We start from the raw sequence: 23375 nt of genomic DNA, 5'->3' as shown, positions 1-23375 counted from the left end.
TTACCTGTAGACAACATGAGGCCCAAAGCTCAGCCAGTCACATGGGTAGCACTGTGAAGACGAGTGACCATGCCTGGAGTGGCTGTCCCCTCAGGCCTTTGGCAGAGCCTCTGAGTGCTCCATAGAGTTGGCAGCCTGGATGCTGGGCTGAAGGGGTTTAAGCCTTATGAGGGACGTGGTGTTTCTCTGAAAACGTCATTTGTCCTTTCCACTGCAGCTGTCTTCTCCATCCAGACGGCCAAGCCTCATGCAAATGCGCGGCAGGATTCCAAGGGAATGGAACAGTCTGCACAGGCAGGTGGAGTGGGACCTGTGGAGAGTCTGTGTGGGCTGAGAGACCCGACTGGGCCTCAGGAGCTGGTGCCAGCCACTGGTGGTGACTCACATGTGACTGAGCAACTGACGGTGCCCATCTCTGCATGGCTGGGGCATGTTGGTTTGGGATGGGCAGGCCATTGCATGCATTTTTCACGTGCAACTACACTGCAACCGAGCAGTCGTGCGCAACCTTGAGAGCAACTGGAGTCAGCTCCTGGCTTTGAAAGTTATGGATTTGATTGATAGAAGGTGTGTGAGCCATCAGGGCTCAGGAGTGGGTCAGTAAAGGGTTTAAGTCCTGGTTCTTCCTCCTGCCGGACTTGTAACTTTGCATGGGCGTTTAGCTACCCTGAGCCCCTCTACTCATTTGTAAAGTAAGCATCAAACCATCTTCCCTTTAGAGCACTATAAAGGATGAAATGGCCTCTCTGAGGACAGTGGCAGAGTAGGGCAGGGGTCAGAGGTCAGACTGTTGCTGCATCATTAGACCTCTGAGTTTGAACCGCAGTGCTAACAATCTGTGTTACTTCAGGGTGTTGCTTGGCTGTGCCTTTCGCCATCTGCTCATCGAGAGTCGTTTCACTGGGTAGTCGTGCCTGTAAAGTGCTGAGAGATGGGAGCTGCTGTTCCTAGGGTACAGAACGCATATGTAGCACTTGCTGAGATGGGAGCTACTGTTCCTAGGGTACAGAACGCATACGTAGCACTGGAAAAGAAGAAACTCAGCAATGTTTCAGTTGCCTGGCACCGGGACAAAGGCTGCTCTCAGCCTGAATTAGAGAAACTTCTCTTTGGAGTGAACAGTAGTGACCACAGACTCATGGACATTCAAGGTGCTGAGAATAAGTCACAGCTGGGTGCTCAGCCCTAAACAGAACATGTAAGCACCCCATCTGAGGCTCAGGGGACCCTGAGAGGGAGCAGAGAGAGTGTAAAAGCTAGTGGGAAGGGCCTGGAGATGCTGTCTTCTGAGAAAGAGTGGCCATTGCAATCATGATTTCAGCTTCAGTTGCCGGCACTGGGTTTGCCCAAGGCTGGACCTATTCTCACCCAACTGAGGGTTGAGGAGGAGCTCAGAGGGCCCCTCTCTCTGCTGAACTATTGGCTGTTTGTAGTTCTGAGATAGGGACAGTCCTTGTCTTCAGTTGTGCACCTGCTGATGAGCCTGTCAATCTCCAGTGGAGAATTCCAAGCCTGTGGTCACATGGACAGCCTGGTTAAACTCAATAGTATGAGAGCAAAAAGATAGGAACATGAGAAATGGACCCATGAGGAGTCAGGAGTTAGCAGGGGTGGAAGGGAGACAGGAGAGAGCAGGGGAGAGATTATTATGCAGGGTGCATTATTATATTAACCAGGATGCATTATTACACAGTGTGACACTGTTAATAAAGTTACAGTGAAAAGTAGTAAAAACAAAACAGATGAATCCATCCTAAGGGACGGCCCTTGGGGTTGACCTTTGGCCTACGCTCACATGCACACATGAACAGGCTTGCTTGCGCTCTCTCTCTCTCTCTCTCTCTCACACACACACACACACACACACACACACACACACACACCAAAAGCTCTTGGCACCATTTTTCTCTTGAGCACCTTGTCTTGGATGCTTTGGCCCAGATTAAGGCAGAGCAGTTAGTTTTCTAGACCGTGGTAGCCTTAGGAACTCTCAGAGCGTGCAGGCTGCCCTGACCCTGAGGACACGTGTCTCTCAGAGCGTGCAGGCTGCCCTGACCCTGAGGACACGTGTCTCTTGCAGAGGAAGTAAACAGCTGCTAGTGAAAAAACAGCTGGAAAAGACAAGTAGTGATTTTTTTTCTTGCCCCTATCTTACCTGGGGTTACTGCTGATGTAGTAAAACACCATGACCAAAGCAACTTGGGGAAGAAAGGGTTTGTCTGACTTCTGCTTCCACACCACTGTTGGCCATTGAAGAGTCAGGACAGGAACTCAAACAAGGCAGGAACCTGGAGGCAGGAGCTGATGCAAGCGTCGTGGAGGGGTGCTGCTTACTGACTAGCTCCCCCTGGCTGGTTCAGCCTGTTTTCTCATAGAACCCAGCACCCAGGTCCAGGGTGGCTCCACCCACGATGGGCTGGGCCCTCCCCATCAATCACTAATTAAGGAAATGCTTTACAGGCTTGCCTACAACCTGATCTTATGGAGACATTTTTCTCAATCAACGTTCCCTCCTCTCTGATGAGCATAGCTTATGTCAACTTGTCATAAAACTAGACAGCACACTCTCACTGAGTAATCAACCACATTGGTCCAATGCCTTCTAGAGTTGTTCCACAGCTCTAGACAATGACACAGGTTTAAAAAAAAACACCTGACTCCTCCTGTCTGTCTCCTCTTCTACAGCCATCAATGCCTGTGAGGTCAGCAACGGAGGATGTTCTGCCAAGGCCGACTGTAAAAGAACCACCCCAGGAAGCCGGGTGTGTGTGTGCAAGGCAGGCTATACAGGTGACGGCATTGTATGCCTCGGTAGGTGATCATCCCTTGTCCATCTGGTGGAAATGGTGTCAGATCCCTGTTGAAATGTTCCTCTGTAGGAGCTCCTGTTGTTAAGACTGCTGCTAGGGTTCTAATGCGATAGACCTTGGCAGAAAAGCCCAAGGCTGTAGAAACGACGGACCCACAGGGGCGAGAAGACGTGCTGCCAAAGAAGTCACTTTGGGTGGAGGGAGAGAGCTCTTCCAGCTAAAAGTTCTCATAGCTACTTTCATTGATTTACAATGTTGCACATCTTAATTTTGAAAATTGCAGAAGGCTAAGGGGTGTGTATCTAAGGGCAGGGACTCTTAAACTATTTTTACATTACCGCATTTTATTATACACCTAGATGGTTTTAACAAAAACAGAACAGTCTCGCGATGCACAGTGTTTATACTCAACACTGCTAACAGAATAATTCCCTGAAAGTCGGTGTAGTGCTTAAAGCGTGCTCGGCTAAGGGCACACAGCTCTGTTCTAGAGGCGTGCCCTAGAAAACTGTCTGAGTCTTAACTCACCAAAATGGGCTGCGACAGTCAAGCTAGGAAGAGTCGTGTGCCCTTGCCCCACGTTCTCTCGCTAACAGTAGTCTGCTGCCCACTTTCTCCTCTGCTCTCTTTGAACATTTTCATATTTCTCCTTAGTCATTTGAGACTCCGCTGTGTAAGTCATGTTGCCTTTGTCCCCAGTAACTGAGTATGTGTCTCCTGAGAGTAAGGGCAACTTGGTCTGTAACCGCACCCAGTTCCTGACTTCAGTGAATTGAGTATCACTGCAATACTTTTTCTCATTATATTCACACCCCTATTTTATCAACTGTCCCAATACTTCTCTAATGTGCGGTCTTTGGAGGACTGAGTATTGCATTAGTGTCTTAGCTCTTTGGTCTGTTTCTTTGATACCATGTCTTTTATTTGGGGTTTGAGGGGTTTTTTTATTATTCGATTTCACTTATATATTCCAGACCAAACTATCACAAAAATCATGCAACGTTTGCAGGCTGTCACGAGTCTCAGGGTTTCCCTCCAGCCTTTGTTTATGATACAAATCTGACCGCTGGATCCGAGTGCTACCAAGCTATCTGCTGCATAGTCGTTCCCCTTTGCCACCGTTAGTGGATGGGAAAAGCTTCAATGTGGAGCAGTCTGGTCCTCCTCTGAGTGTCCTGAACTGAGCGTCTGTGGATGAGTCTTCGATGGTGGTTGTTTCATTCCCAGGACTCCTCATGTGTCGCACCAGTGGACTGGGTGCTAAGAGTCTCACTCGAAACATTCCCATTCACTCCATAGAGGGGCAGGTGTAAGCCCACAGATGGTGTCTCTGCTAGAATTAGCCCAACCCAGGACCAGTGGGGGGAAGGGGCGGTTTTGAGAAACCATTCTACCACCACCACCACCACCTGAGTTACTTCTGCCTCTGAAGTTCCAGAAAACCGAATCCCACGTTGACACCTGCTGCTCTTTCCCAGTTATCCAAGCCATCTCCAGTCCCTGGGGAGTCCCTCAAAATGCCTCTTCATGGAGCTAAAGCCTGACGCTCTCAACACATGTTGGTTTTTGTTTTGAAGAAATAAATCCGTGTTTGGAGAACAACGGCGGCTGTGACAAGAACGCAGAGTGCACGCAGACAGGGCCCAATCAAGTGAGTTGCCTCCTGGAGGGTCTTAACTCCTGCGCCCTAAGACCCAGGCCTAAGGAAAAAAATCCAGAACAGACCTAGGACCACCTGCAGCCAGAAACACTGCAGGACAGACAAAGAAAGCACAGGAGGCAATCTGGGGGAAGAAGATAAATGATGGGGGAGAATGGGACTAGGGAATGGGCTTTCTAAAAGTGTACTCGCCTGCAAGTCCCCCGTGATCCTAGAAACACTTGGAAGTTTCATGAAAAAAGTTTTCAAGCTCAAAAATTGAGCTTTCTGATACCCAGACTCAGTCCCATTTTTCTTTGGCGCCAGGCTCTAGAGGGCCAAAGTGTCATACCAGGAGCTTACAATTCCAACTTTTGCCATTGATAGGGCCTCCAACACTGACAGTTGTGCCCGATCCCAACTCCCTGCAAACAGCACCCCTTCTGCAAGCTCCCAGCCACCTTCCTTGCCCATCGAATGGGTGTGAAGGCTTGTGTTCCCGTGTATAGCCTGTGAACGGGTGTGATGGCTGTGTTCCCGTGTGTACCCTGTGTGTGGGTGTGATGGCTTGTGTTCCCATGTATAGCCTGTGAGCGGATGTGATGGCTGTGTTCCTGTGTATAGCCTGTGAGCAGGTGTGAAGGCTTGTGTTCCCGTGTATAGCCTGTGAGCAGGTGTGAAGGCTTGTGTTCCCGTGTATAGCCTGTGAGCAGGTGTGAAGGCTTGTGTTCCCGTGTATAGCCTGTGAACGGGTGTGAAGGCTTGTGTTCCCGTGTATAGCCTGTGAACAGGTGTGATGGCTTGTGTTCCCGTGTATAGCCTGTGAACAGGTGTGATGACTGCGTTCCCGTGTATAGCCTGTGAGCTGCAACACCTTCCCTCAGCACATGCTAGCACTGGTGTCCGAGTTCATTCTTGGTGGAGACAAAGCAATGTTACAGCTAAACTTTCTTCCCCCTGAACCTCTACCAATCAAAATAAAAACAGGTATCTTGGCAATAAGGATAGGAAGTCCATGAGATCTAGTGCTCAAGTATACTAGACTAGGTATTAAAAAGCACTAGTCTTTTTCATGCTGCCGTTTTACAATCAGATTCAAGTCCGAGATCCGGTGCACTAGCCTGCCTGCCTGTTAAATGACTCTCTGCCTCTGTTCCTGAACAGGCCGTCTGTAACTGCTTGCCAAAGTTCACTGGAGATGGGAAGGCCTGCACACTCATCAATGTCTGCTTAACCGTGAGTTCCAGGGCTGCCAGGCCCTCTCTTCTCCCCTTGCAATCTCAGGGCTGTTTCTGGGTCGTGAGGCTCACTTTTCCTCCTGCGTACCGCTGTCATCCTGGAGAAAGCGAAAGAACAGACCCCACAGCCTGCCCCCCCCCTTGGCTACAAGATTCTGAAGGGAGGGACCTAGGTATGCAGAGCTGACCCAGAATTCACCTGATGCAAGTGTCCCCAAACCAGCATGATTAGTTTTCCAAAGTACTGGGAGTGCTAAGCATTCAGCAGTCAGAACAAGCCTTAGCATCTGCTCAGAATCTGGCTCCCTGACCACAGTGACTGGGTGGTAGGATGTTGATATGTTGCATGAGTTTATTTATTGTTTTTTCCTTTATGTACCAAATGTGGAAGAAGAGAAGGGCAGTTTAGACTGACCCTGACAAGCTCCAGACGTTACACTGCAGAAAAGGAGAAGTTTCAGGGACAGTGCATGGCCAGGAGTCGAGAGAGGGTGGGGTGACTAAGGGAAACTGAGTCTCGGGGCAGTGAAACTGCCCTGTGGGAAGCTTTGATGCTGGGCACATAGCATTATACACTGTCAGGACCCACAGGATGCACGTCAGCAGGAGTGGCCAACGTTCCAGCTATGGACTCTAATATCAGTGCATCAGTCCCAACAAATGCACAGCTAACAATGCGGAGCATTAGTGATGGGAACCCCGGGGTGGGGGGGGTCTCTGCAGGAACGTCCGCACTTTCTGCTCTGTTCTCCTGTGAACCTAAAACATCGCTAAGATCAATGAATTTAGACAAAACAAAAGCACCACATTCATATAGAAGTTGACTGTCAATTTTACACACACACGCCTGAACGTAGCTTCTACTACCCAGATTGGTTGTATCTTTCCTGCTTAAGCTAGCTCCGTGATATTAAGAATGCGCCCAAGAGAACTTGCAGTTCTTTAAACAGGTCCTGTTTAGCTCAGATATGTTGCCCTTCATCTAGAGAGATCTCAGGACCCAGGAACATGAACTTCGCAGCCTCCATCCACTGCCAAGATAGATCTTCTGATTGTCCATGTCTCTGACAGCAGACCAGCTCCCCTGTGTACTGACCCAGTGGGATCTGAGTCCGAAACTGCACAAGCTATCTACTGCTGCTCAGCCTAGCCCAGGCCCAGGCCTCCAATGGAGTAAGAGGCTCCATGAGCTTCATACCCTGACATGTCACCTCTGGGGCGCTTGGGTCATCCGGGCCTCTGACAACCTGCATCAGCCTGACACTGGTATGTGCTGCTCTCAGAGGCCTGGGTTTCCACGCTGTCTCTCGTTTAACTCTCCTGATACCGAGTGGGACAAGGACCGACTAGCCCCGTTTACTGATGAAAAGACTCGAGCTCTGAGTTATTTCCCTAGGTGCCTTAGTTTCCTTTTCTGTTGCATAAAATACCCTAGCAAAGCAAGCTAGGTCAGGATAGTCCCCGGCAGGGGCCAGAGAGACGCTCAGCAGCTAAGAGCACTGGCTGCTCTTCACAGTACCGGTGCCATGGTCAGCGCCCGCATGGCGGCTCATAGCTATCTGAACTCTAGTCTTCGAGGTTCCAACACCAGTCCCTGGGCACCATGCTCACCAGTCACCTGATCTAGAGGCGTCCCCTCCCTGAGGCTCCCCTGCCCATGAGTCTCCACTGTGTCCCAGTGGCAGGTAAAAATAACCACCACAGCAGGGCTGCTGTAAAACCACAGCAGGGTACAGACATTTATATGTGATTCTCGAGGGCTAAAATCTAAAATCAGGGTGAGCGAGTGTGCTTCTGAAAGTTCCGGGGTAGAACCCTTCCTTGCCTGTGGCCACAGCTGATGGCTGCAGTGTCCCTCTTCACCTCCACGTCTGTCTTCTTACACGGACACCTCAAGACCCTTAGTGACATCTGTGAAAACGCTTTTCTAAATGATGTCACAATTACAGGTGACTTGGGGCTGGAGGACAGTTCTTCCTGCCTCTGGCTCCTTTTCGGCAGTCATGGAGCTGGTACACGGCACAACCAGAACCCAAATCCACGTGTGTCTAACCCCAGGCCAACACTATGGACTAAACACTTTGATGGCTTGTTTGGCCTGAGCACGTCCAGCTGATGCTCCAAGAACCAAATGGACTTCCTCTCCAAGCAAATCCATTGGCCTCTTATTGTCCTCTGTACAGAACGCCTGTGGGGACCATCCAGGAGCTGGAACAGAGGCTGGGCACGGGGCTGTGATTATGACTCTGTTTGACAGCTGCTCTCCCATGCTGTACTGGCCAAGAGACTCGTGACACAGCTGCCCCAGGAAGTCCAGATCTTTCCCGTGTTCTTGGAAGCTTATGTTCAGGAATTAGCTCTCAACTCCAAAGTCATCAGGGACATCGGGAGCTGGACAGGGACCCAGTGCAGGAAGCTGGACAACTTGGTTCCTCTCTAATGAGTTCCATCTCCAGAGCCTCGGGTCTCTGTTGCTCAGAGCAATGCCAGTCAGGGTTGGCTATGTAAGAACAACAGAAGTGAATCCTTCCAGTTTTTAAATGATGGTAATCACTCAAAGGAAATGGAAAAAAAAAAAAAAAACTCCTTAAACATTGGGATAAGCAAGCAAAGTAGTTGTGGAGCGGCCCAAGAACCATGAATTTCTCCCCAAGTCCTACCACCAAGAGCCAGGCAACAGGGCCTTCTGTGAGGGATGTCTCTGTTCCATCTGTCTCTTTAGTGCCACCACAACAGAGTCCTGGAGACCCGGTACCTTGAACGGACATTAAACCCTCACACTCCAGAGGCCCAGGATCAAGATGCCACCTTGTGGTACAGGCCTTCTTGGTGTAACTGAGTGTAGGGGAAATGAGGAAGGGCAAGAGACAGAGGACGGTGGATGGAGAGATGGGAGGGAGAGGACGTCGACCTCCACAGGAGGGGAAGAAGCTCCGTGAGGCACACAGTGCTAGGGCTGGGACCAGTTTCAGGGTGAAGGCTGTATGAAGACAGGAAGGAGTGGGTATGAGGTCAGAGAACAGGTACCCAGAACTACATTGAGCAAGTGCCCTCAAGGTGAGCGATCACCTGGGGCCCCTAGGCCTCTGGAGTGGACAGACATCAAGAGGGGCGTGACAAGAAAGGGCTCTCCCGTGTGGTCTTGGAGCATGCTGGGTAGTGCAGCTGTCGAGGTCTGAGGTCATTGGCCAGAAGCTTCATGTCCCCTGGAGTCTGCTTTTCTAGGGCAAATAGAAGCATATCCCCTTGGGGAGGATTCTGGGGTACTGCCCCCATCATACTCAGCAAGTATTTTTGGAAAAGAGTGTTGTAGGGGAAAGATTTCCCAACAGGGGTGGGAGGTGGGGTGGGGGGCATTGAGCCTGTTGAGCATCTCCTCAGCTCCTCACTGGAGCACCTCTTCCTGGCTCCATGTTCCTTCTGCACTGACGTCTGCACTGCTTCAGAGCCCAGGCAGCTGCCGCTGTGGAGGCTCACTCTGGCTGTGTTTGGAATTTAGCCTCCTCTTCCACATCTTATGAGTTCTTGAGGGCAAAGCAGTGGATTCTGTTTTATACTGTCTTTCTGTCATCTTTCCTGTGACCAAATCAGAGTTTAGCCTAAATGGCAATTGTCAAACATGAGGGGTACTTATCCATAGAGGGCTGGAGATCTGGTCCTGGGATATGAGGCTGCCTGGATTCATGGCCAGCTACTAAAGTACTAGAAAGCAAGTCCAGGAAAGGCAATGAAGGTGGATCAGAGTTGGAGAGTAAGACAAAATGTGTGTGTGTGTGCGCGTGCATGCGCGCGCGCGCGCGTGTGTGTGTGTGTGTGTGTGTGTTTATGTGTGTGTGTTGTTAGGGATTGAGCCCAGCTCTTTGCACATACCAGACTAGTATTCTACCCACATCCCTCAAAATATAAATTTCATCACAAAATTGCTTAGCAAATATTAACAAAGTTGGTGAATTTACTGGTCTGATTGAGCCTCTCCATCTCTTGGCAATTTTACCAGAACAATGGCGGCTGCAGCCCATTTGCCACCTGCACCCACACTGGACAAGATCAGAGGATATGCACCTGCAAACAGAACTACACCGGGGATGGATTCATCTGCCGCAGCAGCATCTACGGGGTAACACTCAGTCTCCCGGCAGTAAACCCCACGTCCCAAATGTCTGAGAGTCCAGGTTGCCATGAGAAGAGCTTTACCTACCCAGGGAAACTCCTGTGGCCTGGGAAGGGAGTGGCGTCATGATTAAGGTCGACAGAGCTCTGGAGTCAGAGACCCCTGGGTTTGGACTCAGCTCTGCAGGGAGTAGCCCTGTGACGCGGAGCTAGTGATGCCACTTTTCTGCGCATCACTCGGGATCTGGGAAAGAAAATGATAAGGACAGCCTTTCTTGCAGAACTGAATATGGTGGTGATGTCAGGAGCACAGAGCAGGCAGTAACGCTAGAGCATTGCTGTGCTCTGGGTTGGTGTGTCAATAGACGTGTGTGATATGTGTGATGTATCCGATATGGGCTACAGAATGTGATGACTGTGCGTGTCATGTATACGACGTAACATAAGTGTGGGTGTATGGTACATGGTGTGGCATGTGTATACTCTATGTGGTGACTGTGTGATATACTATGTGTAGTATGTGGATGTTGGCACATGTGTGTGTCTGGTGCATTTGTAGTATTGATATATGTGTGTTGTACATGTGTTGTATGTAGTGGATGATATGAGTGGTTTATATTTCGTGTGTGTGCACACATGCCATTTGCCCTCACCTGCTTATACTGCAAATAGAGGAAGAGGCAGTATATAATACTTTCTGGTTTCTGCATATTATAAACATATGAAATGGTTGTAGAGGGACCAAAGCATCCTGATTGACCAAACATTCTTGTTGTCAGGGAGGCCAGTACTGCCATAAGTAATAACCGGCCTTTACAAGGTTTCGACTATATTTGGTATGTTTGATACGCCTGTAAGTTCTGTGCATTGAGGTGTGTTAGGTTCTTTCTTTTGTAAATCAGATAAGATTGCAGAAAGGAGCTGGGACTCAGTGTGTCCCTCGGTCACCCTCAGAGAGCTGTCCAGTGGACAGATTGTCCCTAAAGCCCTATATTCCTGTTGTGAGTCATAGCTGTAGTGACAGCTCCCTGTCCTTGTTTGCAGGAACTTCCTAAGAACCCAACAACGTCACAGTATTTTTTCCAGTTGCAGGTAAGAACTGTCTGTCTGCTGAGGCATGTACCAGGCCTGCATTCAATGTCCACCTCTAGAATATGTGTGCAAGTAAATCTCCGTGTATGTGTGTTTATATTGAACTACATATATGTGTATGCACATGCACACGTAGGCATACAAGTATCAACATGCCAGGTCTCCAGCAAGATGTAAGATAAAACTGTAGCCTCTGAAGTCACGGAGGGCAGAAGACAGTCCAGAACGAGAATTTCTGGCAGCAGCCCAGCTGTTGGCCATTGGTCAACTCTGTCTTAGGTACAGTCAGCCACACAGCCATGAACAGCTGTTGACCATTGGTGAAGTCTGCCGTAGGTACAGTCAATCACACAGCCGTTAACATTTGCAACTCTTGTCACATCTAAACGTTGAAAGAGCACAGTAAAAATACAACAGGAAAGATTAAGGAACATCATCTAGGCCTCTCATCCCGAGGGGGGGCTTGCTCTGTGTGAGTTGTTGAGGAGCGGATTGTTTACACGATAGCATCGTGGCCTAGGGACTTGTTTCTCAGAACACATCCCATCGTTAAGTGACAGTGATTGTGTATGAAGGTCTATCACAGCAGCAGAGAAAGAGACATTATTGGGTGTGTGAGTTACCTGTCCATAGCTGTCACACCTGACAGAAACAACCCCGGGGCGGAAAGCTTTTGAGGCTCCATGTTTCTGGGTCGTTGTGAATCAGAACATCGTGTCAGGACCATGTGGTGGAGGACCCTGGTCGTGGTGGACAAGAGGTAGAGAACACAGGCCAGGCAGACCCATCCCGAAAGAGCAGGGCAGATACAGCTCTCTGTTCAGTCCATCGCCACCTCCCATCCTTCCCCTCCAGCACATCGCGGATCCCTGGAGGAAGTAACCCTTCCATTAGGTCAGACCCCAGAGTCTCCTCTGTCTGTGCAAACAGCCTCTCAGGTACACCCAGAAGTGCGCTTCTCGGTCACCTGGGGGCTTCTTAACCCAAAAGTGGACAGTCACAGTTAACTCTCTCAGTGGCACGACTGGTCAGGTAAGAGCACACCGACCCTCTGGGAACCATCCGCATAGCTCCCAGGTGCACTGAAGAGGAAGGCGTGAGGAGCCGGAAGCAAACACCACAGCAGCCCTGCAGTCCTGGGTGACAAGAAGGTGGCCAGCAGTTAAATGAATCATCTTGCTTAGCAGTCGCGGGATTATCACAGCGTGTAACCGTCATGTGGAGAGGAGAAGCAGGAGCCATCTTTGATAGGGGTCATGGGGGAGTTGTCACCTTCTAGCTACTCTGCTTCCAGAATCGTTTATCTGACAGTCACATGTTAAATTTACAATTAGAAAAAAATATGATTTTGATGGCATAGAATCCAGGTTTACTTTGAGACAAAAACCCTGGCTCTGGCATGTCTTTGAGGCTCAGCCTGTGTCCACAAGAGAGGAAGCTGCTAAATTGGTCTGCGAAATAGTGACATGTGGCCCCGCCTGTCTTCCTGCAGGAGCATGCTGTCCGAGAGCTGGCTGGACCCGGCCCCTTCACTGTGTTTGCGCCTTCATCTGCTTCCTTCAATCAGGAGTCCAGGGTGAGCAGCAAGCTGGGACTGGAGAAAGGCTTGGAGAAAGGCGTGGCCTAGAGCGCACCATGGTGGTGTGTGTGGGCAAGAGATTTAGTCTCAGGTAGAGCTGAGCAGCAATGGAAGGGGCTGCTTCTGTGTGAAGACCCCTGACAGGCCTGTGGGTTTGGGGCACCACTGGCCAGAGACTTTCTAAAGGCCTAGACACTATAGGAACCTGGAGAAGTCTAAAGTCATCAAAGGATCCAAACTCTCTAAAGACTGAAAAAAAAGGGGGGGTGCAGAGAGATGATTCAGGGTCAAAGGTATTTAAATAGGTCTTGAGCTGCAGGAATTCCCAGAACCCTCACTGCTCTGTCGTTCACTGTGCCCCTGGCAGGTAGCCTGTAAACACTAGTACAGCTGACTAGCATCATTATAGATAACCACACTCAGAACGGGGCCTGGTCTACGTGTATTCCGTCTATCCTCATGTCAGATTTGCAGCTGAGCGCCATCTCCACTTCACAGTGAAGAACCCTGAGGGACGCAATGCTGGCATCCCATGGCTGGAGGGGGGCTGAGGAGGGACTTGTTCCTAGCCTCTGCACACGCTGACCCTCTCTCTACACATAGATTTTAGGTACCAGCAAATCAAAGGCACGAGAATAATGTTTAAATTCATTTGACCTTTGGTTATTTTAACTTAAAGCCTCCAAGGAGTGAGACAAAGTTTTGTGAGGTTGTTGTTGTTGTTGACAGGGTTTCTCTGTGTAGCCCTGGCTGTCCTGGAACTCACTCTGTAGACCAAACTGGCTTCAATCCACCCACCTCTGCCTCCCAAGTGCTGGAATCAAAGGTGTGCACCACCATTGCCTGGAGTTGTGTGAGCTTTTTATTACAGCGACTTCATAATTGTACTCTTTGTGTTTTGAATCCAAATAGAAACATACTACAGCCTCTCCAACCCTGAAGACTAACCCTGCCTCCTCTCTAGGAGGGCCCCCCCCATGGTCTCTTCTAGCATATTTCCCAAGAAAATCCTTTTCTGTGGAACATCGTAGGACACTGGCGTACTCCAAGCAGTGCTGACTGACAGGCTGGTTCAGAGGCCCCTCCCACCTCCAGTTCTCACCCCCTTGCCACTACTCCTCAGACACTAGCTCCTCCGAGTGTGGGAAACAGGAGAGCAGAAAGAAGGTTCTAGCAGCAGGCTCCCGCCGCTGACCAACCTCCCTGGCCTCCTTTCCAGATTAAAGACTGGGATGCACAGGGCCTCATGTCCCAGGTTCTCCGGTATCACGTGGTGGCCTGCCAACAGCTGCTGCTGGAAAACCTCAAAGTGACCACGAGTGCCGTGACCCTCCAAGGCGAGCCCATTTCCATCTCTGTCTCTCAGGTAAGAGCAGCCACTTCAGGAAGGTGCTGTGCTCGTCCTCCAGATGTCCGACTTCCCCTCCCAAGTGACAACAGCAGCGATCATAGCTAACTGCTGAGTGATTTCTGCGTAGGGCAGTGCTGAGGACTTTGCTTGCACCGATTCGGCCTGCCCAGCAGCCCTGTGACGTGAATAGCATCATTGTCCCCGATTTCCAAATACGGAACCTGAGCTCAAAAAGGTTAAGTAGCTTGTTCAAAGTCACATAGCAAAAAGACAACTGAACTGGAATTCAGACTCAGAGGCAAGGCAGCTCCAGACAGCACAGACAGAGTGGAGGATGGGTGATGCCAAGGACACACTGATGTGGTCTGTGTATTCTGTGAGCTTTCAGAATTCTGTTGAAATGAGCAACTAGCCAGGTTGGCTGACTATACGTTGTCCAGTTACCCTCACGGGTAAAGACTGCATGCTCGCCTCCACTGTCCTTCTAGGACAGTAATAAATACGTGCTTACATCGCATGGACCATCAGGCTCTGCCCTGATGATGAGCGCCCGTTCTGTGGGGAAGGAGTCTGTGCAGGCTCTCTGTGCTCATGTCTATGTTTTTGCTGTTTTCGCTGGTCTTCAGGGTACCGTGTACATAAACAACAAGGCGAAGGTCCTGTCCGGTGACATCATCAGCACCAATGGCGTCATCCACATCATAGACAGACTGCTGTCTCCCCAGAACTTGCTCGTCACCCCCAAAGATGCTTCAGGCAGGGTTCTGGTAGGTACCCCACCATCACCTCCAGCAGGTGATGCCGGTGTTGTCAGCCCAGCTCTGGTTGGAGACATCACTTGGGAGCACCATCGTCCTGTTACGTCCAGCCAAGGTCATTGAAGTCAGTAGATGGATTCTAGCTGGTGTCAGTGGTGTGTGCCACAATCCCAACTACATGCCAGCCTTGCCAATGCAGTAAAACCCTATCTCCTGACAATGTTTTAAAAAATAATTCATTTTATGTTTCTTTTAGTGTCCACAAGAGAAGATGGTCTTATATAGACTTGGAGAAGGAAAGGGGAGGAATGGGAGGGGAAAGAGGGAAGGGAATGTGTGGATAATTTAGATATCCTAAAGCTAAGCCTGGAATAAAACTTCTTGGTGGACAGAAAGAACAATTTTAACTATTTATTCACTTATTTGCTTCTTTCTTTTTTTGGTATTAAGGAATTGAACCTAGGGTTTGTACATGGTAGGCAAATGCCTTCTCCCTGAAGTACAAAATCATCCTTTTTTCATATTTTTATTTTGAGACACAGTCTTGTTAATTTGGTTAGGCTAGTCTTAAACTCACGGTGCCTGTGGATTTCTAGTTGCAAGAGAGTCTGGAAAATGTTGCATCCAGCTTTCGAGCCTCTGCAGTGCAGAAAAGCATGGGCAGGAGAAAGCTGCTGTGGTTGCTAACAAGCCAATGGAGAGCCCGGCCCTGGTTACTAATTATCCAATGGAAAGCCCGGCCCTGGTTGCTAACAAGCCAGTGGAGAGCCCGGCCCTGGTTGCTAATTAGCCAATGGAAAGCCCAGCCCTGGTTGCTAACAAGCCAGTGGAGAGCCCAGCCCTGCTGTGACCACTGGTGTATGCAGTTGGGTTCTTACAGCACTTGGTAAACTGTCGAAAGTGAGCATGTCCACCCTGCAGATGTGTCCCAAGGTAGCTGTAACTGTGGCCCAACACAAAATAACAAACTTTCTTAGGATATTAGATTTGTATCTCTGTCTCCTGAGTAAGAGTGCCACCTCAAGAAAGCACCATCCTCCAGTCATAGATGTGGTGCCCAGTTTTCTCGGCACAGTTCTCAAGGATGAACTTTGTAGATAGCGATGTCACGTCACAATGTCAAACGGTTGGACGCACTTGGAAAATGAGAGGTTTTATGTCCTTCCTTATCTTTGCAGCAGAATCTTACTACAGTAGCAATGAAGCATGGCTACACGAGATTCAGCAAGTTAATACAGGTAAAACTCTGAGGGGAAAGAGCACTTGGGGACAGCCCACCTGAAACTCTGCCTTGTTAGGTCTGCTTGTGTTTATATCTGCGAGAGGTGCTCTGTACAACCAGTCCCCAAAGAGCTCCAAGAACCTTAGTTCCCCACAAATCACAGTCCGTAATGTCTACATTAGATCCTCAATTCCCCAGAGGAGCTGAGTGTCAGATTCTCTAGGGAGCCAGTTAGAAGTGGAGGTTCAACTTGTTCAAAATGAAAAACCCAATGATTTTTTTTTTGTATTATGGAAGGAAAGAACCAACTCCTATAAGCGGCCCTGTGACCTCCGCACATACCTTCCAGGAAATAAGTAAATGTAGAATTTTTTAAATGAGACTATCCAAGAATGTTGCAACTGAATAGTCCTCCTAGCCACCCCCAGAACTCTACAGTCGCCCTCTACTGTTCAGCAGGGTCTGGTTGGACAGTTTTAGAGCAAACTATCAAACCTGTCAAGGACTCGACAGAGGTCATAAAGCCTACTTCATAGGGGAAAATTAATATATGTGATGTTCCCATACCACATAAGGCTCTCAAAATTATTTCTCCTGTTCATCTTGACATTTCTTTGGGGTAATTTTATCTTAAAATTATATAGGCAAATGTACATGTCTCAATATTATATAGGATTTTTAATGAAATGTGAGAAAAATAAAAACTAGTCTTGAGAAGTTAAAATATTTGGACAGAAGTAGTATCAAAAATAAGATAGTCAAACCCTGTCTCAAAAAACCAAAATAAATAAATAAATAAATAAATAAATAAATAAGATAGTCATTGAAGTTTACTTTCCTACTAACAAAAGCTTAGAGCCTGACTCCCTGGGCTGCTTTTTAAGGAAATGGGGTTCAGAGTAGTTGGGGTGCAGCGCTCTAGCTCCTGGCTGTGTCACTCTGGGACAGTTAGACTCTGACAAGCCGCGGTCCAGGCCATGGAGAGACACAGCACATGCACTGTAAGAATGACGTCATCTCTGTTTCAGGACTCAGGCTTGCTGAGCGTCATCACCGACCCCATCCACACCCCAGTTACCCTCTTCTGGCCCACAGACAAAGCCCTCCAAGCCCTACCCCCAGAGCAGCGGGACTTCCTCTTCGATCAAGACAACAAGGACAAGCTGAAGGAGTATCTGAAGTTCCACGTGATCCGGGACTCCAGGGTAGTTTCTTAAATGTCCCAGTGGGAGATACATACAGCCTAGCAGGGAGGCCCATGGCCGCAGCTCCTCCATGGGGAGGAGGAAGCTTCAGCTCCGCTGCCCTCTTGAACAGTGTGCTCTCTTCATGTTTGCGGAATGGCCGCTGACAAAGGTTTCCTCAAGCTTCTCCGGGTGTTCTCTGCCACTCCTGATTCCAACATCCCTAAACAAACAGCTGGCCCATCCTGATGCTATCGGCTGTCAGCCCTGCGGACTAGTCAGCTGTCCTGGAGAAGCCAGATTGTGTAGGGACATAGCAGTTACTGCGTCCTCAGTAAGGACTCTTGTTACTCTGAGATGAAGCCATCCACTCCCTGACTTCAGTTCCCTCAGTGTCTAGGTGATAATTGCCACAGGCTAGACGCTTGGGAACTGCAGAAGCTCCTTCCCTCCCAGCAGTGGAGGCTAGACTGCTACCATCAGCTTATTCTAGGGGTTCTGAAGGAAAGACTGTACCCTGAGTCTCCCACGGCTGCTGGTGGTTTCTGGCAATCTCTGGCTTCCCTTGGCTTGCGGGTACATCCATGCAATTTGCCCCCATCTCCCCATAGCCACTTTCCCTGTGTCCCAGTGCCCCCACATTCTAAGGTTCTTGGGGTCAAGATTTTATATCATTTTGATATTTTGTATTTTCTTGAAACAGGGTGAAACAGGGTCTCACTAGGTAGTCCTGGAACAAACTGAATAGACAAGACTATGCTAGAGTTGAACTCAGAGATCTGCCTGCCTCTGCCTCCTGAATGGTGGGATTAAAAGTGTGTGCCATCATGGCTAACTCATATAACTTTGAAAGGAGCACATTTCAAGACAAAAAGATGCCCTGAACCATTTCCCAGCTAAGTGCACTCATCCTTTCCTTGGCTCCATGTGTCTGGATAGCCTCTTCCAGGATGTCCAAGCACACGTGCCCTCTGACGAGAAGGAACCTCCAGCCCCTAGGAAGCTAACCTCTGACTGCATTCGCCGTGCTTCAGCAGAGTTGTTACAACAGGAAATCTTCCCCTGGAACTTGGTTCGCTGGCCATGCTCCCTTCAATCCCAGTGCAGGTATTAACACGGCTGCCTCTCTTCCCCAGGCTTTGGCTTCAGACCTGCCCAGGTCTGCCTCCTGGAAGACACTGCAAGGTTCAGAGCTGAGTGTAACGTGTGGAACTGGCCGTGACGTCGTGAGTGTCATGGGGTGGGGGGTCAGGGGGCATAAAAGCTGTTCTCCAACCGTTCCCATTTGAGAGGCATTTGGGTGTCTCGGGTGTGTTTAGGGGGGTTGGGTTTTTCTTTTCCATTGTCAGCAAGTTCTTTTTCGCTCACTGTCTTTAGAGGTAGCTATGAAACACCTGGTTCACCCTGGCATTCCAGCCCCTCATGACAGGTGCAGGAAACCCCCTGCATGTTTGCTTATTTATTTTAGTTCTTTCTGAGCGTTACAGGAGCTGGCCACGTTATACACTGTGGGAAGAAGAGAACTTTGGAGGGATTGTTGACCTCTCTCTCTCTCTCTCTCTCTCTCTCTCTCTCTCTCTCTCTCAGGGCGAGCTCTTTCTAAACGGACAAATGTGCAGGATCGTCCAGCGAGGACTCTTGTTTGACCTGGGCGTGGCCTATGGCATCGACTGCCTGCTAACGAATCCCACCCTGGGGGGCCGGTGCGACACTTTCACTACCTTCAATGTCTCGGTCAGTCCTAAAGTTACCAAAATCGGGAAAGAACCTTGGGCCATAGACCAGCCCTGGGGATCCTACATGGGCTCCAAGGAGGGGCCATGATGAGACCAGGTCCCAAAACACCCAAGGGCCAATTGGTGACCTTCTTCAAATGCCACCAAGAATCAGCCAGCATCTGCTCAGCCAGTTTCCGGCCCTGAATATTCTTGCTTCCCTTCACACCATCCACCATGATGGCTTCATCACTAAGGAGACCGTGCTGGGATGCCAGACGTTAGCCCTCTAGCGTAGCATTTGTTTTCAGACACATCCACACCTATTCATTCAGCATACATCTTCTCAAATTCCTGTCAGCTTACGTCATACTTGGCAATTAACCAACATGGTTCAGCCTAAAATATAACATGGGCCCCGCACACCTCCATTCACCAACATGGCTTGGCCTGATATATATATAATATGTGCCCCCGCACACCTGCAGTGCTGAATGAGCCCATGTCGTGGGCCTCCACCACACAACAGGCGTTTGCCTTCACTCATCCAGCCAGTGCCCCTGGGTGAATCTGGCTCTGAGCTGCTGTACGGGGTCCTAAGAGTAGTCACTACCAATTCCCCGTACAGACTTGGAAACTGAGGTGACGTGACTCCACAGCAGGGCTGTCACTGCTCAGTGCCAGTGTCTGGCATGGCTTGTCCCACAAATTTAGGATCCCAGCCTAACAAGGAGGTGAACAAGTTTTCCTTCCTGTTTTAGGAGCTGTGACCGTCTTAACTCCTCAAGTGTATCCGTACACTTCCTTCCAGCTAATTAGTGTCTTTTGCCGATTCTCCAAAGGTCAAATGGCAGCAAGTATTGTCCCTGAGCTATACCTTATAGAAACTAAAGTTCAGAATGTTTCGGTGATCGGTCAAAGGTCTCACTGCTGACTTAAAATACAATTGCCTGCACCCCCACTCCCCACTGCTACAATCTGCCCACACCGTACTGCCTGGCCCAGCTCTATACGCCAGTGGACTCCTTTCAAATGGGCATCTAAGACAGACCTTCAGAATTCTCCAGGGCTAAGTGAAGTGTGTGTCTTTGTTTAATCTTATTGTAGCTATATCTCCATCAAGGTGAAGGGGTGTGTGTGTGTGTGTGTGTGTGTGTGTACACATGCACATTTATTTGTATGCATCTGCAGTTACATGTAAAAGCCAGAGGCCAGCCTTAGACTCCTCAGGAGTTATCCACCTTGTGTTTTGAGACAAGGTCTCTCACTGATTGAGCTGGGCTGGCCCAGGGAGCTGCCTGTACACACACACACACACACACACACACACACACGCATGCGCTACCAGGCCTGGCTGTATAAGTGATTCCTGGGAACTGAGCTCAGGTCCTCCTGCTGGTGCAGCAGGCACTCTGCCAACTAAACTGTCTCCCCAGCCCCAGGATAAATTCTCACCCAGACAACAGCCAGGGACATTTCCTCGTGATCACCAATATCCTTGGTATTAAAGTTTCTCATCTTGCACACTAGGGGGACTGTGGGAGCTGTGTCTCTACTCCCAGATGCCCACCGTGGAGCAAACCAAAGGTAATTATGAATATGATGTCTGGAGGTCTGTGGGGATGTCTGTTTCAGACAGGAACAGACTCATTCGGGGTAGTGTGGCCATAGAATGTGTGACTCGTCTTCAGACCTCAGTCTTCGGGTCTACAAGTGTGTTTCCTGTGGTGTGAGATGGGTGTTCTCAACCCAGGTGGCCTGTCGTTCTCCTGCCCATCTTTTAGAAGAGAGTTATAGAAATAGTGGGTATTGTGGCTGTTTGTGCTGGAGATGTGTGCAGGATGAGAGAATGACTTCCAGAGAAAGAGGGCGCCCAGGCCCGAGCCACACAGCTACAGAGAAGCAAAGCTAGGACTAAAGGCCAGAAAGCCACGTGGGGTGGCAGCTAAGAGCATCAGTCTTGGAGTCCATAGGCGTGGGGCCATGGGGACAGATTCCAGTAGTCCCTGCCAAGTTACATGCCTGCTGATATTGTCTCCATAGAACAAAGTGAACTGGCAAGTCCCTGTGTAGTGCTAGGAAAACACCAGTTTCAAGTAGAGGCACAGCTAAGCAGTTGTACGGAGTACGTGCTCGTGAAGCATTATCTTTATTACTTACTCTAGATCAGAGCTTGAGTTTAATCCTCACAAGCACACGCGATAGTCAAGGCCTTCCCACTAGTAAAGCACCTACAAAAACAGATCTTCACAGTTGTGGAAAGACGCAGTCAATACAGTACTTGCTTAAGAAGCTTGAGGACCTGAGTTCAAATCCCCAGCACTCACATAAAAAGCCAGAAGCATGAGCTGGTACCTGTAATCCCAATACTAGGAGATGGAGGCAGGAGGGTCCCCAGAACTCAGTGTATGGCCATTGAGTCAGTGAGCTCTAGGTTCAGTGAGAGACCCCATCTCAAAATAAGATGGAGGACAGTAAAAAGGAAGCCCCATCAGCCTCTTCTCTACACACATACATACACCATATATACATACACACACACGTCCCACATACCCATCCCTCACACACATCACACACACAGACACACACACATATATTACACACGCACACACACACAAAGTGAATCTCCCTCCCTCCTTGTTGAGGATGTGTTGATACGAATCTGCACCCCACATCATTGCCAAGCAATCGTTCCATTTTCAAACAGCTCCAAGGGTGAGAAATTCTGTTCAGGACCCTTATTCTGTCCCCCTCCCTTCACTCCTGGCCTACCTTGAAAATCCCACTTTCAACCTAGGTAGTACCAAGATCCTCCCCACAGGGGGCGCTGGAGCCCCAGGAGCCCAGCCCCGGGGTGGGGAGGGGAGTAAGGCCACCACTGCACCTCTCCTCTCCCTCTAGGGTGTGAAGCAGAAGTGTTTCTACAAACCACTGCCTTTCGGGAGGAACTTGGAAGGCTGCCGGCAGCTGTGCACCCTGGTCATCCGGCTCCCCAGGTGCTGCAAGGGTTACTTCCTGCCACACTGTCAGGGTGAGAACACCCCTTCTTGCCATTCTAAAGGGGTACGGGCAGGCTGTGCTTTTAAAGGTGCCAAGTTCTAAGGAGGCTGGGAAAACGCCACCCTCACACTTCCCAGGCCCAGCCCTCTCCCGCCATCTCCATATTTTGTTTTTACTGGGATCCTACTGTACATCCACTTTAATGATTAAAACCAGATCTCAGCTGGGTCTGACAGCACAGCCTGGAATCCCAGCTGGTCAGGAGCCTGAAGCAGGGGGATCACAAGTCCAGGGCCAGCCTGAACGACAGAGTACATGCAAGGACAGCCTGAGCGACCTACACCCTGTCTCATAATAAAAAGGCACCTTGGGAAGCAGGTTCCTAGTAGAGCATATGCCAGCATGTATAGGGTTTAATTTCCAGTATCGCAGAAATAATAATAAATAAATAAATGATAGTGGCAATAAAATTAGAATACTGACATCTTCCCTGGTGGTTTAAAATGCAATGTCCTTATGTTGGGAAAAATGTCTGTATAAGGGCTTTGACATGATCCCTATCTTTGAACAGTGATGTACTAACAGGGATTCTTGATCTCCTGTGGGTCATGATCTTCTCTAAGCCCGCAGTTACAGGGTGTCTCCTTGTCAAAGGGAGTTTGTTCTCAGTTTGGAAACCTTGATAGAACTTCTAGTGACGAATCCATCAGCAGCAATGCTAAATGAAGCCCACAAGGCTCACCTGACCTGCTGGGCTTCGCTCTAGGTAGGCACACTACTAAATGCTCACTTGTACCAGAGTCTCCATAGCGACCCTGATGCCAGCCCCTTTAATGGATGAGAAGTAGAAGCTCAGGAATTAAGCAAGCCCAAGGACCCAGACTCCAGAAGCCGTGATGTTCTTGCTGCCATGTGTACCCCACTCATGCTCTATCCTGTAGACATCCTATAGACGCTATATGAACGAGCTGGACTGAATCCAGCCACCCGGCTCCCAGCCTGGACCACTGAGACGCAAAGCACTACTGAAAGCCCTGGGTGGTGGTGGCGCACGCCTTTAATCCCAGCACTCTGGAGGCAGAGGCAGGCGGATCTCTGTGAGTTCAAGGCCAGCCTGGTCTACAGAGCAAGTTAAAAGAGAGCCAGGGCTACAGAGAAACCCTGTCTGGAAAAACAAACAACCAAACAAGAACACTTACTACTTTGGCAAAGGACTGGGCTCCTTTCCCAACATACTGTTGGGGGAAGGGTCCCTTATTCATCCCAGCCTCCCAGCAACGAAATAACCACACAGAAAACTATATTATTTGCTATACTGTTTGGCCAATAGCTTAAGTGTATTTCTGGCTAAACTCATACCCTAACCTAACCCATCTCTATTATTCTGTATATTGCCACGTGGCTGTGGCTTACCAGCTAAAGTTCCCAGCTTCTGTCTCTGGTGGCTCCATGGCTTCTGACTCTGCCTCCTTTCTCCCAGCATGCCATTTAGTTTCCCTGCCCCCCCCCCACCTACCTAAGTTCTTCCCTATCAACAGGCCAAAGGAGTTTCTTTATTCATTCACCAATAAAAGCAACACACAGACAGAAGGACCTCCCACACCACCATATATATCAGGCACCTTACAACTGCCTGCCTGTAACTATAGGTCCAGGGGATCCAGCATCATTTTCTGG

The 23375-nt window shown here is 49.4% G+C and overlaps 1 protein-coding gene across 1 annotated transcript in view; it reads left to right on the top strand.

The window, feature by feature from the left end:
• Stab2 (stabilin 2) overlaps positions 1–23375 on the top strand; it is a 149014-nt gene that overhangs the window by 103603 nt on the left and 22036 nt on the right. Inside the window, exons 43-57 of the mRNA XM_057757406.1 lie at positions 218–294; positions 2686–2811; positions 4388–4461; positions 5614–5685; positions 9685–9804; positions 10842–10889; positions 12382–12465; positions 13688–13834; positions 14446–14586; positions 15756–15815; positions 16828–17004; positions 18120–18209; positions 18571–18717; positions 20229–20285; positions 21600–21729. Of these exons, the coding sequence (XP_057613389.1) occupies positions 218–294; positions 2686–2811; positions 4388–4461; positions 5614–5685; positions 9685–9804; positions 10842–10889; positions 12382–12465; positions 13688–13834; positions 14446–14586; positions 15756–15815; positions 16828–17004; positions 18120–18209; positions 18571–18717; positions 20229–20285; positions 21600–21729 (1550 nt within the window). The remainder of the gene's footprint in view (positions 1–217; positions 295–2685; positions 2812–4387; positions 4462–5613; positions 5686–9684; positions 9805–10841; positions 10890–12381; positions 12466–13687; positions 13835–14445; positions 14587–15755; positions 15816–16827; positions 17005–18119; positions 18210–18570; positions 18718–20228; positions 20286–21599; positions 21730–23375) is intronic.

The sequence above is a fragment of the Chionomys nivalis genome, chromosome 25 (genome assembly GCF_950005125.1).
Source record: "Chionomys nivalis chromosome 25, mChiNiv1.1, whole genome shotgun sequence".
Classification (NCBI taxonomy): Eukaryota; Metazoa; Chordata; class Mammalia; order Rodentia; family Cricetidae; genus Chionomys; species Chionomys nivalis.
This window is presented reverse-complemented; position numbering and strand designations above follow the sequence as displayed.